The 17,665-nt window shown below is 40.1% G+C and overlaps 1 protein-coding gene and 1 long non-coding RNA gene across 3 annotated transcripts; one reads left to right on the top strand and one right to left on the bottom strand.

Moving 5' to 3' along the window:
• Positions 1-5,108: 5,108 nt before the first annotated feature.
• On the bottom strand, positions 5,109-17,657 carry LOC104909538. Of its 2 annotated transcripts, XR_792390.3 has the most exons (5): positions 17,079-17,657; positions 16,055-16,165; positions 12,801-12,872; positions 8,369-8,717; positions 5,109-5,778 (listed from the first exon to the last, which is right to left on the bottom strand). It is a non-coding gene; the product is annotated as an uncharacterized LOC104909538 (long non-coding RNA). The 2 variants fall into 2 exon arrangements; XR_004158759.1 differs by lacking the exon at positions 5,109-5,778 and having other exon boundaries at positions 7,645-8,717.
• On the top strand, positions 8,688-16,056 carry LOC104909539 (protein jagged-1-like). The gene is made up of 3 exons (XM_010706598.3): positions 8,688-9,014; positions 14,227-14,481; positions 15,462-16,056. Exons 1-3 carry the CDS (start codon positions 8,807-8,809, stop codon positions 15,524-15,526), a joined length of 528 nt encoding a protein of 175 aa, XP_010704900.1. The 5' UTR covers positions 8,688-8,806; the 3' UTR covers positions 15,527-16,056.
• Positions 17,658-17,665: the final 8 nt, after the last annotated feature.

Genomic DNA, 17,665 nt, shown 5'->3' on the forward strand with positions numbered 1-17,665 from the left:
TTTCCCCTAACATGAATGAGATAAAACTGTTATCAAATATGCCATCAAAGGGATAAAGGGTTTTGTAAAAATCTGAGGTATTTGAAGCTCTGCCAGTGGCTGTAATGCTTGTACTGCAGGGCTTTTTTGTTGTTGTTTTTTGTTTTTTTTCTTCAGAAGAGTGAGGGTCATCTCCTCCCTGAGCCAGTCTGCTTCTAGTCGTTTAAATGCCTTGGATCTGAAGATAAGTGTATATAGAAAAGATGTGAAAACTGAGTACTCCCCTTCTAATGCCCTTCTCTCCATAGGATCAATAGGAAGGGAAATCTTCAGTGTAGTAGGAGGACTTGGGGATTCTGGAGACCACGGAAAAAGTTTCTTGTCTTTCTTTAGTGAAAGAAATTTCTCTGATGTCCTGCTGAATGTAACTCAGTACTGGAATCATAGAGCAGCAGTGAAACTCCAGTGCAGCCTGCAAAATGTGTAAAGCTTGTCAACTTCTGACAACTCTGTTTCCCACAAATGGAAATTTTTGGAATGAATGCTTGCATTTTTTTCCATGCAGAAATATCATTTTTTGAGATTGTGATGACTGTTCTCAATTACCAAGCCTGCATCCCAGCTTTAATTTCACAAGACACGGCCTTTTGGTTAGCCATTGTGACTTCTAAATAGCACTGGAACAAAAGAATATCTAATGTGACAAAGCACTTATTTGTACTGAAATTGTGTACAGAAATCATTTTTAAGTAGTTCTGAAAGCTCTAAAGATAAACTAGTAAACTTAATGAGCCAACTCAAATCTGATGCTGAGATTTCAGCACTTAAAACCATTTCTTTAGATGGGTAAACACTGTTGATTAATCAAAGCGTGAGACCAGCTTTAGATTTACAAATGTGACTAATCATGAGAGCTTACCATTCATTTTCAGTTGGGTATATTCAAAGAAACTGGAGCTAAGCTGGAATGTTAGTTGTATTGCACTTGAAAATTCATGCTCATCTCTGTATATGTGTTGTTTGTGATCTGTTCTCCAAGGAAGGTTTTTCTGGGATGTTACAGCTTGAATCAGTAACATTCAGAACTCTTATTGCCTTCATTACTTTAAAAAAGCAACAAGAAAATGAGTGTGTGTGAGGCGGGGGGGGGGAGGGGGTGGAACACAAAGCACTTCTTCCCAGTCAAGCTGCCCCTCTGGCCTTTTGTCAAAAATAGGTGTGTTGTGTTAGAGGTTTTGAACAAAAGAAAATGGTATGTAATGTAAATGTACTGTTAGATTTGGCTTGTAGTTGTAATGTAGATTTGAGGCATTGGAGTCTTATTACAAACTCACACAGTTAGCTGTTGTCAGTTTTGATATGTATCCTTGTGAGTAATGGCTGTGGAGATGGTGGGCCATAAATTCATTTAAGTGATTGGAAGTTTGACAAAGTTGCTAGGGAACAGGGCAGCAGACCAGCAGAAAAAACACCAGAGTGCATCCAGAAAGCCATCCCTGCAGTAGCTTGCAATTCTACAGCAATTTGCAATGATAATAATATTTTTAAAATATATACACACAGCTAGGCTTTATTCATGCATTCTTTTAGAGATTTGATTGATTTTTCTTGATGGGCAGGCCTGGCTTATGAAGCCATGTAGGAAAGTATGGAACAAAAGAATTTCCATGTTCCACTTGTCAAAGACAGTCTCAACAAGTTTTGTTTGGTAGACACATGCTCTCCTTTGGCGTAAATCAAATCTCTTGCTTTTCTTAAGGAATCAAACAGCATTCATAGTCTGATGCCTGCTGTACCTTCAGGGAGCCACACATGGATAACAAAGCAAAGCTTAGCAGTAAATTCTGCTTTTATGTGAAGAGAGGTTTTTTGCGTATTTGATGAGGCTGTGAGTAAGAAGCAGGTCAGAGTTGGCAGTTCCTTTGGTATGCTCAGCTCTAGTTTCAAATAGCTTGTCTATCCTGAAATTATGATCCTTGTAATTATTTAATATTGGAGCCAATTGCACCAACCCAACAGCAAACTATTGAGGGTGGAAAAAACCCTCCAGCATCTAAATAGCTTTAGTGTAAAATATGGAAAAAGCATTTTGAATGTCTTACTTCCATCTTTAAAAAATGAAATATTTGGCCTTTCCCTTAGTTTTAAATGACAAATCTTACTGTTTCGGGGTCCTGGAGACGTAAAAGATGCCCTCTGGATAGGCACTGCTTTTTCTGGCTAGAAAGAGGGAATGAAAGAGCTTTAGTGTTGTGTTCTAGTTTTTAAGATTCATGATTTCCTCTTTTCCCTTGTCTTGACACAAGAGGCTTCCAAAATACTTATCTGTGCCTCATTAATTAATGTAGTGGCCTTTTGAGAGAAAAGCATCGCATCATTCAACTGCTTTTATTGTTGTTTTCTTTTTGTCTTTGTTTTCGTTTGTTTTGTTGTATGTGTTGAGTTTTTCTCTTTTTTTATGTAATTTTAAACCATTAGGTAACACTCATACAACTAAAGCTTGATTTTGTTCTGTATTGGGTTTTTTCTTTTTTTTCCTTCCTCCAGTTAGCTTTTGAAAACTTGCAGTAGCACATGCTCAGTATTGTTTAAATTCTTCTTAAAGGATGGCTCGTAAATCATCTCAGAGTAGGGGCAGGTCAGAAGAAAATTTTAAAACAAAATGCAGATCAATCAAGTAGTACTCACACCCATCATTTGTTGTTCGCTAATAAGAATAAATCTCCAGCACTTGCAGTGTTTTGCCTAGGATGGCCAGCCAAGAAGGAGCTGAGAGCATTAACTGACATCTGAAGCGTAATTACCATCCGTGGAGCTGTGTTTTTTCCCCAGGACTGCAGAGAAGCAATGCAACTACTTGGGGGTTTTGGACTTGTTACATGTTCTTAAGAGTTATTTATGTTCCAGTCAGTTCAGAACTTCATCTTCCTGGTAAATCCATTTGATTATATTACCATAATATGCCTAAAAATAAATCCTGCCTGCTTCCAGGATTTTTGTTCTTGTGATGCATAACGAAGGCCCGCTCCAGTTTAGCTTCAGTGGCAGCTGGATCGGGCCTCACGTTGAAGCTTATTCCTAAACTTTCTCAGACTGCACACATCCAGTGCTGTCGGCTTGTTTACGCAGCTGGAAGTCTGCATGTCTAAAAATGAATTGCATAAAATTGATGCTTTATGTGTAAAATTCTTGTTGGGGAAACTTACTGCTTCGTTGTGGAATGAAGGCCTCAGTAGAAGTAAACTAGTTGGGAAGCCGGTAAAGTTGGGCCTCAGCTCATTGTGTGAGATGTTGTGCAGCTTGAGAGGCTTGCATTCTCCTCCATGGCTTTTATTCCAGCTTCAGTTCCTCCTTCAGTACTTCCAGTGCCCTGCAAAAACCTCAAGCTATGCTTCTTAAAAGCATTTCTATATAGATAAAACTGAAGACAGGATCGTCTTTGAAAAATCAGGCTAAACTAAGCATTTCTGCCGATGGACAGAAGTTTTATATGTTACTTAATTCAGTTCTAATAATAATTGTAAATGTGAGCCATATGCATCTTAAATGGGGAAAGATGTGAAAATTAGAAGATGTTACAATCTTTTCTTGTTTCTCTGGAGCTCATGGCTCTGTGGTCAGTCTTCTACAGCATAAATTATACTCGTTATTGTTGTAGTATTCAGAAGAAGCTGTAAAATGTGGATAGAAGTGGTTAAAGTGGTTTGTAAATAGTCAAACATCCCGAGTCCTTTACCAGTTCAACCCAGTTCTTTTGCACTTAGGTAAATAAGTAGAAAGGCTTCTTGTTCAGGCTTGCTCTATGTGAACCTGACTGTTTTGCTTGGCTGGCTACTAGGTATTCTCTCTATTAACCTTGCCACCCTTTTGTAACTGGTGCATTTAATTATCAGTGGGATGCTTTAAACAGGTAGGGGGACTGATAAGAGCAGGTAATCTGCTTGCTGGGGGAGGTCAGAAGCAACTGTTGACATCTTGGCCTATCTACTAGCCTTTAACAAGTGGGGCTCCGTGAGAAGATTGCCCTGTAACCAGATAAGGTGCTGATTAAAATGCTGTTGTCGTGTGATGCACCTCAGTAGCTGCAGTCACCTAAAATCATTAGTTTAAAAAGAAAGATTTTTATGTATAACTTCACATATGTCATCACATAATATCACATACAATATAAATATATGTGTTTTAAGAAGAGCAGTGGGAGGGATGGATCATAAGTCACCCCCCTCTAACTCAGTACACTGTTTCATTAATGCATCCTAGTTTTATGATTGGAATACATTGTAGCCTGGCCACCCAGACAGCGACATTGACTGCTAATATTAACCGAGAACAATAGCGTGGCCGTACTGACTGCAGGGAGGATTACAGAACATAATGGGGCCTATCCAAAAATAATGCTAATACAGGACAAGCAACAGGAAGCAGCAGTAGACTCAGCATTGCTCGGCTCCCAGACAAACCATGGACTTACTTCACACAATGGCAACTTCAGCACATCATGTATTCACAGGACACTCATTATTCCAGCAAGTTTGACAGATCAGAGATCAGGCTGATTTACTAGATGCTTAAGCGCGTGCATAGTTTGGATAGTGGTAATTTGTGTCCATCATTTGGCAGGAAGGAGAAGTTGTGCCACAGAAACTGTCTTCAGTTACTGGCTTAGCTTATGCCAAGCTGGAATGGTGGTAAAAGTCATTCCTGTAAGTTGCCAATAAATTAAATTTGTTTTTGTATATTCTTTCAATGGCACTGAAGTGTTTACGAGCTCTGACAGCAATGGAGGAACTGCTCAAAACAAACAGTGAAAGAACACTATGCTTGCATTTTCACCTGGGCATATTCTGATGAGACCTGCCTGTTTGAGGTTCAGTCTAGCACTTGGTCAGAGATTCTGAAGCAGAAGATCACTACAGCTTGCTTTGCCTACATATGCAGGGTTAAGGGAGTAACAATTTACGGGTTGTTAACTTAGCCTTATGTAGACTGGCCCATAGAATTGCTTCCTGACTGTGTTCAAGAAAGAATCAGGAGAATTGTTTCCCTTTTTTCCCCCCAAATATGCAATTTCTCTGGATGAGGAACCAGTTGTCTTCAGCTCCCATGGAGGAGCACTCTGTTGTCAGGGTTCAGTGGCTGACCGTGGCATGACGTGGTGACACATCTGCATGGCGTCACTGTGACTTGCCATGGGGCAGCAGGAGCATGCAAGTGAGAGTCCTGCTGACTTTTAGGGGAAGTGGTTTTGTGACTAGCCTTAAATGTGCTCAGAGTTGCCCTCCTTCCTGGCTTTTGGGCACTCTGAACTACTACTCTGTTTCTCCATTTGTCTCATTCCCTTCTAGCTGAAGAGCAGAGAGACTGCAGCAGCTCTCTCAGTGTGCCGTGTCCCCTGTGATAGTGTGCCCAGATCCTAGCCTTCTTCCTAGTGGTGCAGGCAGAGTCTGAGGACTGTTCTCAGATGAGTCTTCACAGCTGTGCCTGGCTAGGAGTACACGAGGAGAACATGGCTGAGCTTAACCTGCTCTCCTTGTTCGGCAGAGGGGAGGAGCAGGCACAACGTTAAGAATGCAAACTTCCCACTGCATTTGTCTAGTCATGGTTTCACATGCTCAGCAAAGCTCTTGCTTGGTTTAACCACAAGGCTAGAAGGGAAAGAAGTTTGACGAGTTGCAGCCTCTTTCAAAAGGAGGCTGTCCTTTTGCTAATAAGCCTGATGTTTCAGTCTTCCTCTGTAACGCTGAATTGCAGAATGTCTTTAGAAGCCAAAGTACAAAACCACCTCTTTTGGGTGAATACCTGGATGAAGAGAAGAAGAAATAGTAGAGAAGAGAGCTTTGAACACCTGTTGTTTAGCTGGAGCTGCTAGTATTTCATTTAAATAGCTAGAAAATATGCTGCATTGCTCTTTCAGGCCTTTAAAAGGGACTTTCTTTGATGGATTTCAGCATCTTCAAAGCTTTCAGTGAGTTGTATTATCAGTGGACTGAGGCTAAGTCATGGTAGCTTGTCACTGAGGGAAGCAACCCTTGTACGTGGGTGCTTGCTTTATTTAATTTGGAGTGTGACCTCAACCATTTCCATCCTCTCATAGCTTAACTCATAGGACTTCAGCTTAAATTTGACCGTGCTGCCTTTCATCCCTCTGGGTGGATCAGACTAGATGTTGTGCACGCTGTGCAGGCTTGCTATTCCTTTCAAACTGCCTTTCCTCTCAAGTCAGAATCCCTGCCTTCTGGTCAGGCTCAGTCTTACAGTGGCTAATTGGGTGTGACTCCAGAAAGTTCACTGCTGCCTCTTTGCTTAGGACAGTGCTTTGATGGAATAAGGTGCACGATGTGGAATTCTTGTGTCTGGATATATATATTTATTCAAAGATGGGCAGAGGTCAGCTGTGGGCATGGGAAAACTTAAACCTCCTCACTGTACGTAGTCATTCCTGAGATATCTTAATTGTTGATCTATAGAGTGGGGATGATATGCGCTTTTAAAATATAACAGTGGTTCAGTCTTTGCACAGAACTCTTTTTTGGGCAGTGGTGGGGAGGCACTGGCTGGAGTTATGTGATGGCTGTATTGCTGAGGGGCACTTACTGCTGCTGTGGGGATGTGGGTGTCTGTGCTTTCTGCATTGAATACAGTCTTGTCCTTTCTCTGCCCCATGCTGGGAGGGACTGAGCCTAGAGATTAAACTGCCGTTCTTGATACCTTCCCTTTTCAGGATAGAGATTCCTTATTTAAAATATGTCAAATGAGGTGAAAGGGGGCACATGGAAACAAGGGAGTTGCTAGGGTATGTCTTTTCTCCCTCATTTTATTTCTACCCAGTTAAGCAGAAGCTCTTTACTCTGTAAACAAACTCCTATTGGAAAGTGGTCATGCAGGTATCTAGCAACATTAGTACTTAAAGCCAGGATTCAGCCTTTCCTTTCCTTAAGGGCTAGGTGTGTTGGTAAACAGTCCTGAGAACCAACCCGTAACTGTTGCTATGAGTTTAGACAAAATATCTTCCAAAACAATTATGCAAGGCCGAAAGGAAAACATCCTTAACTTCGTTGGAAATAGTGCTAGTTGTCATAATTCATTTTCTATATCATAACACTTTTTTTTCAAGCTTGCAGAAACACGTTGTGCTTCTCAGTATTTGCAATTAAAGCAGTGAGAAAGCATCCATGATAGTGCAGTGCGCATCTCTGAAATGGCTCAGGAGCGTTATTCGAGTTTTGTTTGATTGTTTTTTTGTTTGTTTTTTTTTTACCTTTGACTTGTGAAAGAACTTCTTCAGTATGCTTTCAATAGTGTTAAATGATCACATTGTGCTTTGTTTTGTTGCAGAAGTTTCTTCCAAGTTGAGACACTTATTCTAGACTAATAGCAAATATGTCACTTTCATGAAATATTAACCAAAAATGGCGTGGCCAATGCAGCTTCCCTGTAAAAGTCAGAATGCATGTCTCAGCTTGCCCAGCTTTGCTTACTTTTTGAAGCATTTTCCCACAGTTATCAGTGAACAAAATGGAATCCTAGTCTGCTTTGAATATGAAACATATTTAGGCTATATTCCAAGCTGGTGTTCATCACAAACTAGGTTTTCATTCAGGGGCTGCATGCTGTGTCCAGTCGTGAGAAAACAGTCTGCCTCAGCCCCTTATTTTTCTTTTTTCTTTCTCAAGGAATTCGAGGTCTGCCTTAAAGCTGCACCTTGTAGCAGCTTATTCTCAACTTTATTTTGGTTTCTGGTACAGAAAAGATGTTAAGGGCTGCAGGCCGCTACTGAGTGCATATATAATTAAGAAGAAATAAACCTTACGGTACACAGCTTCTATGGCAAAGTATCAAAGCTCTTCATGGAGAGAGTTTATATTTGTTCTGTAATTGTTCTCACCAGAAAGATGTTACGTTTATTACTTCATTTGTAGTTCTTAATGTACTTATCAAATCAGAGGGTGTTGGGTTTTTTTTTTTATTTTTCTTTGGCTTTTTTTCATTTTGAATGCTTTCTTGAATCCTTCTCTAAGTTTAGCTGTGCCTGGCAATTTTGGAAGATACAGCTAAGTTAATAATATCCCAGAGTAGGGAGGGGGAAGGGAATACATCTTAATGGCTCTTGTTCTCAAGTTAGGATTGAAGATAAGGTGGCTCAGATGAAATAGCTGGCATCTGTCCAACCCATGGAGTCACTCTTGATTAGTTTATGCTGATGATTATTATTACTGGAGTGCTAGAGAGCTCATTGGCAGGTTAGTCTGTCTGTAAATGTGACACGGGGTGGATAGTGCGTCTTCCCTTTCCCTGCTCTTCCAAATAGCTCGATTTTAGCCTTTGTTTTACAATGCATCTCTCTTAGCCCACCCCCTTTCCCACATCCATCAGTTCTTCCCTCAGTTACCTGATACTTGTGGGAGCTGCGATGGCCCTCATGCAGACAAAGCTTTCAAAGGGGGTGCTGAAAAGCAAAGTCCCTAGAGATTGTGCTGTCAAGGCAGAGCACAGTAATCTTAGCAACACTTCTTGCTTTCAGGATGATTGGGGGCAGGGAAATCAAGACTACTTTTCTCAAAGTAAAATTCTTTTGAAGCAGTTCTTGAGAGTGGTGGTTCTTTTTTGTTGTTTTTTTTTTTTTTTCTTTTCTTTTGGTTGCTGCTATGCTAGTTCAGTGTCTTCTCTCTTCAACATGCAGTAGGCAATTCCACACATGCTCAGCTGTGGCTGCAGCATCGTGTCAAAGGCTGGACTTCCTGGTTAAGTACATAAGATGCATTAATGATGACAAAGATGAGCTATCCAAGGTGAAAGGTCTTGTAAGTCAGACTGGATAAGGTAGCTTATGATGTTTCAAGATCACACTTGTCTCAAGTATAACTTATTACCTATTTCTGTTTTCCCAGGCACAGACCAGGTATTTTTTGAATTTAAATTGTATTATTGTTTTTCCTTCAGGTTGCATGTGGCTTTGAAATTAACTCTTGTTTCTCTTTTGCAGAGATCCTACACTTTGCTTGTTGAGGCTTGGGATTACAATGATAACTCTACTAGTAAGTATTTGTTCCCCTTGTTTAATTTGTTTGGACTCCTTGATTTCCTGCCTATTGAAAGGTATTTGGCAGTCTACCCAGCTTACTGTGAACAGTGAGGAGAGTGATAAGCTCTCCCACAATCAGTCAGAACAACTGCTCCGGGCTCTGCACTAGCCTGTCTCGTTATTTCCTGTAGAGGGTGAGTAGCTTGCTCACTTAGGCACCAGCAGTTTCATGCCTAAAAATAGATGCTGTTAATTCTCACCTCCTCCTCAGGGAGAATAAAGGCCCAGGAGTTTTTCTTGTTTTGTTTTGCATTGTTTGCTTTTTAAAAAAAATGATATTTAGAAGCATAAGTATTGCTGACTAGGGACCTCCCTATAAACCGTGCTTCTCAAAATTGAACACACTACATTTAAAAAAAAAAAAAAGGCCAGGTGATCTATTTAATGACTGTAGAAGAGGAGGAGAGGCAAATAATTATCAGTTCTTCCTTGGGGGTAGGATGTCTACAGACTTGTATTCAGGAACTATAAAAATGTTTACCAGGTAACACCTGGTAGAGCTGGCTGGAAATCAAGGGTGGGAATCTTTCTCCTGGAATGTCTTTTGGCTGGATGAAGTTTTCTGCTGAGCTTTTACCATTGGCTAGAAGAAGCTATGTAGTCTCCTGGCATTATGAGCTATTCTGTATACTGCCTACTGTTACCGAAGCAGGTATGCAAAATTAGCTCTTTTTTTTTTTCAATGTAAGGTTTTATTACTGAGTGGTAAAAGCCACAGGAGAAACTATGAACTTGTAAACCTTTGACATGACAAGCATTTTCCTTTAACAAGGAAACATCAGCACTGTGGCCCATCTTCCATAAATCTTACAGCAGCTTGTAGACCCCTTTGGACTGAAATGGTCTTCACAGAAGAAAGGCCTTATAGAAATGTGCACAGTGCTGTGGTTTTCTGTTTACATTTTGATTGGTGAAGAATAGACAGTTTGGGAATGGCTTTTTGAGTCCAAGAACCTTTCTACACAGATCTACTTAGTGGTGTCTGTGATTTGCTTTACAACCTGCCACGTTCAACACTTTCGCATGTTCCTGTGATCTCAAGTTCTATTCCTGCACAGTCATGGAGATGTCTGGGAGACCTCTTGGGTCTTGATTAAATATGTTTTATGGAGAAGTAGAAAATAGATTGCTTCAGCAGGAGAATTGTTTTAAAATGGAATCAGGAAGATGCCTGAATTCAAAATGAAGGTCTTGTTTACAGTAGGATCTGAAGATTTTTTTCAGACTGGGTCTCTGCCACTTTTACTATTATTAGAGCTCATCTTTTTTCATGAAACAACTGCATTTCCAAAGCTACACAATGAACCCTTTCTTTGCTTTCATGTTCTGGAAGTACAAATGTCTTCAGACAAAATTGCCTCATTTCTCAGCAGTACATTTGACCAAGTGCAGACAAGTTCTTATGTATGCTCCTGATTTGCATTTCTGCACTAGCTTTGTTGTCGCACATCCATCTGTAGGTCACTTCAGTCACAGTACTGCACAAAGCCTTTTCTTTGTAAAGTGACTTTACTTACAGTCAGCTTTCCCATAGCTAAAGAATGTCTTGAAGAACTAGCTGAGGAAATAATTAGAACTAAACAATTGTCATCGTATAAAGTGATGAGCCTTTTTTTTTTTATACCCAGGATTTTCTTTCACCCTAATTACTATTTAATTGTAAGTATTCTCTGATAGCTCTCAAAAAAGTGAGTTTAGTAGGCTTTGTGTGTTTTGCAATGGTTTGAGCATCCTTCTGATCAGTGTAGTCATTAGGCGATCCTAGAATGGATACTTCCTTCCCCTCTCTACATTCCACTCCTCCTACGTTCCCTTAATCACATACTTTCTCTTGTCTCACTTCCAAGAGTGTCTTGCAGTTAAATTCTGGCCCTGTTGAAGTTGATGAGAATCATGCTTTGCTGGAGCCAAGATTCAATGTAAATAGTTTCCTTACTCTTGTTCTTCTCTAGATTCCATCTTGATACTGTCGCTTCAAACACAAAGCTAATGGGGCTACCACTGCATCTCAAGCTGTGTCAAAGAGCTATTGTAAATTACTGGTATCAATTGCATGTGAATTCCAGTTGGGCATAAGAGATTTCAGCACAATGTAAACCAAGCCATAGCTGGAAATTGTCTGAAACGTAGACTTTAAAAAATAACTATGCTGTCCTTGGCCACCCAAACTGCTTAGGGTGGGTTTCTTTGGTTGTTTAGTTCGGTTTTGCTTCCTGATGCTTGATAGCTGTAATTTCCAGAAACTAGACCACTGAAAGGCAAAGACAGGCAGTAAAAATAGCTAATTTCGCTAGAAGGCTGGATACAGTTGCTCACTGAATAAATAGATAAATAGCTTTAAAGTTTAGCCACGGAAAGCAAAGGGAAACAACTCTGTGACAGCAAAGTGCTGAGAGGAAGCTAAAGGTGTATAGAAAGCCACTCTCTTCCGCTTCATCAATTTCTAATTGAATAATGTTTCCTCTAATCTTTCTATCAAAGCATGGGATATTTAATCTGATGATGTCAAGGGAATTATGAAGATCCCTTTCTTTCAAGCCCGGTTGAATTCTTGTTTTACTAGCCAATCTGCTACTTTGGTGTTGCACACTTTAAAACTTAAAAACACTGTCAGTGCAGGCTAAGAATGGAAGAGTTGTCGCAATGCCTTCCCTGAAGTCTGGGTCAGCACGCTTTTGTAAGTGCGTACTGACAGGTGGGAATAAGGAAGGGTGGAGAAATTCTTATACAAGAAGGAACATGCCAATACTTCATTGTGAAAACTGTGGGTGATGGCTAATGGAAAGGGATCTTAAGTCTGTCAGACTGAATTTAAACGTGTGGTAGTAGCTTTATAACGTGTATCAAAAGCATTTTAGCTGTGATTCAAAGTGAAATTGCAGCTGGCTTTTCATCTGTGTCCTTAACAAAATGAAGTCCAGTGGACTAAAAAGGGTGTTTCCGTTTGAGCTCTTATCCACAGGCTGAACTCAGAGGAATTGGTGTCACAGATGTACAACAAGGACATACTTCCTAATGAGCTGACAGATAGGGGAAGAATGATAGAGCAGAGGCAAGATCTCTTTTCCAAGGTGATTGTTTTTCTGGTGCCAAGGACTGAAATAGTTGTCTGTGTGATGTTCCTCACAGAGAACAGGAGAAGACTGGAGAAGCAAGTGGGAGGGTGTGCAACACTAAGTTAAGCATCATTCCCCTTCTGCTACTCAGAGAAGAGGAATAGACAGGACGTCTTTGTGCACACGCTCAGTATTTGGGGAAATGTATTCCCTTTCCAGCTATGCTGTAGATCAGGGTGTAATCTTGGCAAGTGCAGCAAAACCATCTCCAGTACGCATGAGTAGAACTGTAATCGCTTGACTAGCCCCATTCAAGGCAAATAGATATGCATCTGCTTAAGTACCTCTTAGAATTAGTAATCTTGTTGATGAGATCTAAGAGCCTTACACCTGCACAGTACGGGGCATGATATTGTTCTGGATATACCAGTATGGAAAGTCCTTAGGTATCTAAATTAATAAAAGCCTGCATGCTTTTGAAAGTCTTATACAAAGATGTGAGGTCGGGGACTTAGTGCCAATGAATAATAATAAAAAAAAAGGATTTAATTGGAAAATATAAAACAAGAAATACCAGAAGATGCATTAGAAGTTGTTGCCCTTAATTTCACACTGTAAACAGTTAATGAATGCTGGAAACTTGAGCCAAGAATACTCATGAAAATCAGTAAATGCTTACTTACATATATAGACACTCTTCTGTGGCTGTGGAGCAAGCGCTTTGGTTCTCAAAACTGTAGACAAGTAGGCAGGATCTAGTGATGGAGTGACAATAGCTATCAGTCCTGCAAAGCCCGTCTGGATGTTCTTTTTGGAAGCTAAAAATCAAAAGACTTTAGCAAAACATTTAGAAGTATTTTACATTAAACACTGCCCATGTGTTATGTCAAGTGTTGTAGCAGCTTCATTAGTCTTCAGCTCTTCCATAAAATCTCCAGGGTTTCTTTTGTGGTTGTCAGAAGAACTAACTGAATGTGAATACACTTTAATTCTTCACACTTGAATGTGCTATTGCTTCCCTCACTGCTTTGTAACATTGTTGGCAAACTGCCCTTCCACCTCAACTTTTCCTGTGGCTGGATTATGGTCCCATATACAGAACAGTGTAGCCTGGTACTTATTTTTGTGGGTTTTTTTTTGTTTTTTTTTTTTACTATGTCTGTAAGGATATTTTCGCTGTTTTATGATAAACTTTCATTCGGCAGTCAAGTGCTTGCTAGCAGCATGTTGTAAGACAGTGTCAGATCATTTAAGTCACAAGACCTGAACTACAAAGTGAAATACCACAGATGTATACAATGTACCAAGCTAATGTGAAATATTATTATTTCAAGCCATAATTTAGACAGTTGTAGGGCTCAGAAAGCCAGAAAATCTTTGCTGGAACTAAATGTCAAGTACAAAGTCTAAACTTTGAAACGCTCTATTGAGAGAAGGAGATTGTGTAGCAAATATATCCCGTAATTTGAGTTCTCTTCTTGGAGCTCTTGCCATCTTGAATTTTTGGTGTCAGCTAATATCTGAAGGGGAGAACTTTCATGGTATTTTTCAGCCAAGACTCGTGGATGTTGACCAAATTCCAAAGTTGCTGGTTTTCAATGTAGTGTTTACACCAGAGTCCCAGAAGGCAGCAAACATTTTGTAGTGCTTATGTTCGGTTTGTGGACATTGCTTTATTAGGATTTTGTAATACGACTTTTTTTGTAAACGTTCCGGTTAAAAATGAAATCAATACCAGTAATGGAGAAGCAGGGAGAGCCACGTTATGTGCCAGCCTGCATGGAGCCTGGGGAAAGAGGAGCTGAATCTTCTTTAATCGCTAACTGTGATTCTTATGGGATGTCTGCACACTGAGAAAGAGATAAGTGATGGGCAATAAGCTATCAGTTCCTTCTGACTTTCAGCTTTATTTGGCTTTATAGGCTGTATATGCATTTCAGTTACTGGTCTGTAGCTCCAGGGTAGCCTTATCTTACTCTCTAAAACATAAAATTAATAAAACCAACTGGCTATCTTGGAGAGTCTTGTCTGCTAAGCTAGAGATATGTAACGTGGGAGGCAGTGATACCTAAACAAAGGTTTAACTCTTGTGTCTCTTTTAACATCTAGATCCTGATCGCATAATTGAGAAGGCGTCCCACTCTGGCATGATCAATCCAAGCCGTCAGTGGCAGACACTGAAACATAACACAGGAGCTGCCCACTTTGAGTATCAAATCCGTGTGACTTGCGCAGAACATTACTATGGCTTTGGATGCAACAAATTTTGTCGACCAAGAGATGACTTCTTCACTCACCATACCTGTGACCAGAATGGCAACAAAACCTGCTTGGAAGGCTGGATGGGACCAGAGTGCAACAAAGGTTTGTGACAAATGCCTGAACCCCAGATTATCAATAGGCTTGGATAGGACTTGAGTTCTTTGTATCCAAGTTGCAGTTCAGTGATCAGTTTGTGTTGACAGTAGGGCTGAGGACTGATGGGACATGAGTAACTCGTTACACAGGGGCAGGACAAGACTAGTTTCTGCCTTGTTTTTAAAATCTTGGAGAGATCTTGCTAGTACTGGGTACTTAGCAGATGTGTTCTTTGAGCATCCACATCTTTGCCCTTGGGAAGAAAACCCAGCCCACTGACTTCAATGGGAGTTCTGCTGCTGACTTCAGTGGCAGGATTTCCCCTTTGGTGCAGAACTTCAAGACAAGCAGGAAAGAGAGACTTGTTTCAGAGCTGACCTGGCAAGTGTGAAGCTTTGGTCTTTGAAAAGTCCCCGGGTGTTTGTTCTACCTGAGCTGATGTTCAGCATGTTTATTAAGGAATGGCAACTTCCTAAGTAATTTCAGAAAGAGAAAAGACTGCAAGACTGTGAATAGGAACAGTCTATCAGCATGTCTTGCTGACTGAGTTTAACTGCAATTTGAATAGACGCTCATCTTAATATCCTGTCTGTTCAGAGATAGGTCTCAAGTGTAAAGAATAGTTAAAAAGTTGCTTTGAATTAGATGTAAAGATAGGGAGAGTGCACCAGTTCACCACAGAAGAAAATAAACTTGTAGACCCAGTGACTTGCAGCTCAAAGGTGAAATGGTTTCTTTTACATAGAAACAACTCTTGGAACAGTGCTAGGTATGATTTCTCTGTAAATCTAGCTGATAGATTTCATATCACAAGGAGTCACCTACTTTATTTTTTCATTTCCTAATATACTTCATATGAGGGACTTGTCAAAACCTTGGATTTAGTGGGATTACAGTGGTGGTTAAAGATTAAAACCTTCCCACCAGTGTGAAGATGCAAGAAGCAGGCTGCATGCTGATATTCTTTTTGTTTTGTTTTTTAACAGCTATTTGTCGTCAGGGATGTAGCCCCAAGCATGGTTCTTGCACAATTCCGGGAGAGTGCAGGTAAATGCTCCCCTCTCTCTCTCTTTGTCCCCACCAAGCAATTAAATGAGTGATGCTGAACACAGTAGGATTGTGGAGGGAGGGTATTTTTGGAGCCATATTTTTGAGCGAGGCATATTATTCATGCAGACTTGCCCAGAACAAGGAGGGGAGCAGGCTTTTAATGCACTGATAATTTGAAGCTTTCGTTTTGTGAAATGGTGGCATTTTGAGGGCTGGGGGAGAAGTGGGATAAATCATGTGAATACTGCCTAATGAGCACTGACTAATTGCTTCTGCTAAATAGTGCAAATGCCTTATGGGCTGGGTTTTTGTTTCTTTTTTTTTGGTTGGTTTTTTCCCCTCCAATATCCTGATTAATAGGCTGTTTCAACTACAAGCTTGAAGTACAGTGTGGCTTTTCTCTCATTTCCCCCTCTTTCACTCACATTTTTTCCCCCCTTTCTCCCTCCCACCCCTGCTTTCTTCCATCAGTAGGCAAAAGTCAAGCATTCTTTAGAATAGGATTAGTTAAATCTTTCGGTTCCTTTACCATTGTGAGCCAGGCTTGGAGTGCTGAGAGGTTAATAGCTGGGATGAAATCTTGTCAGTAGGCTCTGATGAATGTAGAATTCTGCTGCTGTGCTTTGAAGTCCATTCTGTCCTGGCAAGGACACTATGAGAAGCAGAGTTTATCCATAACCCAACAACTAAATATTTGGAGTGCTTCAAAATATACAGCATATGTTTATGGTATAGGGAGGTTTTCTCAATTACTAATACAGGGTTAACAAATATTAAAACGTCCTCATTCTTTATGAGCAAACTGGTTGTTTTTTCACATAACCCTTTCTCATGCCTGTTTCTAAGGAATAGGGAGCTCAGCACTTCTGAGGCTACAAAGCAGCGATACTGATCCTGTGTAGGAAGGGTTAAAAGTGTAGCTTAGGTATTCGTGAGTAAAACACTGAAATCTGGAGGAACAGAAGTCTTTTTTTCTGCTTAACAAACATTCTGGTGCATTCTCCATTGCTGGAGACGTTTGCGTGAAGTGAGCTGCTTTTCTTTCTAGATAAGCTGTAGTTCAAACAGGAATTAAATCTGAGGTGTCTGACAGTCTGTGTTATATAAAAGGTCAGCCTAAATAATCACAGAGCACTGTCTCTGTAATCTGTGTTGTAAAAAGAAACAATTTTATCAAGGAACATTCTGGAAGTAAGGTAGGAAGTACTTTCTCATCTTCTGTGAGCAACGTGACAAAGTGAAAGTCAAGTCATGGGATGGGCTTATTCTGGGTTATGCTAAGGGATTTAAATGTTTAGCAGCGCTGATATAGGCTGGTAAGCCTCCAAAGCACCACATCAATATATTTCAATTAAAAAAGGAAAAAGAAGCCAAGGAAGTAGTAGGAAGTACTGGGGGTCCAGATGGTGAGAGGAGTGTGTCAGTCAAGGCCACCAATGATTTTGTGCTTCTGTCATCAGAATAAACATGCCTTGTAGGGTTGCTGTCTCCTAGTTAGAACAACAGGCTTTGTTTCCAGATTTTTTTTTCCTTTCTCTTTCTAAGTCTCTTACCTCCCACTCACTGCCCAGACATGCACTAGTGCTCTTATTTACTTAAGGTGCAACTTTCCCACACTTGATTTGCATAGTCTTGAAACAATGCTGTCCTTCTGGTGCTTTCAGATAACTTCTGCTTGCCAAGTTAGACCAATATCTTTAAAGTGAACACAGAAACAAGATTTTATTTTCTTTTAAGTTTTGATGAGTCATATGGCCTGTATGTTACAAATGCAACAGTTTAAAAATAACATCCTAGCAGAAACTGCTCTGGGTTCTGGTACAACAGACAACTTGCAAACATTCTTAAAATATCCTTTTCTCATTTGGTGCAAGTTACTTTCTTCAATGCAAGTCTGCCAACAAACCCAAATTTACTCATGAATCATTATACAGAGAAAGTTAACTTTGTGTTTCTCATGAGAAACTGTTGCATACATATTATTAAACAAATCTTGTTCTGGAATTGATATCTAAGTTTTGTTTTTTTTTTTTAATGCCCATAGAGTTTGTCCCATTTTGTTTGTTATACTTTGAAGTTGATCTGACTGAAGGAAGTCATATCTTTGGCTTCTCAGCTTGTGCTCTTAGTGTTTTTTCTT

The sequence above is a fragment of the Meleagris gallopavo genome, chromosome 2 (assembly GCF_000146605.3).
Source record: "Meleagris gallopavo isolate NT-WF06-2002-E0010 breed Aviagen turkey brand Nicholas breeding stock chromosome 2, Turkey_5.1, whole genome shotgun sequence".
Classification (NCBI taxonomy): domain Eukaryota; kingdom Metazoa; phylum Chordata; class Aves; order Galliformes; family Phasianidae; genus Meleagris; species Meleagris gallopavo.

Bases quoted from the DNA above. Each gene is read 5' to 3' on its own strand.
- LOC104909539 (XM_010706598.3), top strand. From the start codon at position 8,807: ATGATGTTTCAAGATCACACTTGTCTCAAGTATAACTTATTACCTATT. The intron at 9,015-14,226 runs GTAAGTATTTGT...TTTAACATCTAG, and splicing joins TTACAATGATAACTCTACTA to ATCCTGATCGCATAATTGAG. The intron at 14,482-15,461 runs GTTTGTGACAAA...GTTTTTTAACAG, and splicing joins GGGACCAGAGTGCAACAAAG to CTATTTGTCGTCAGGGATGT.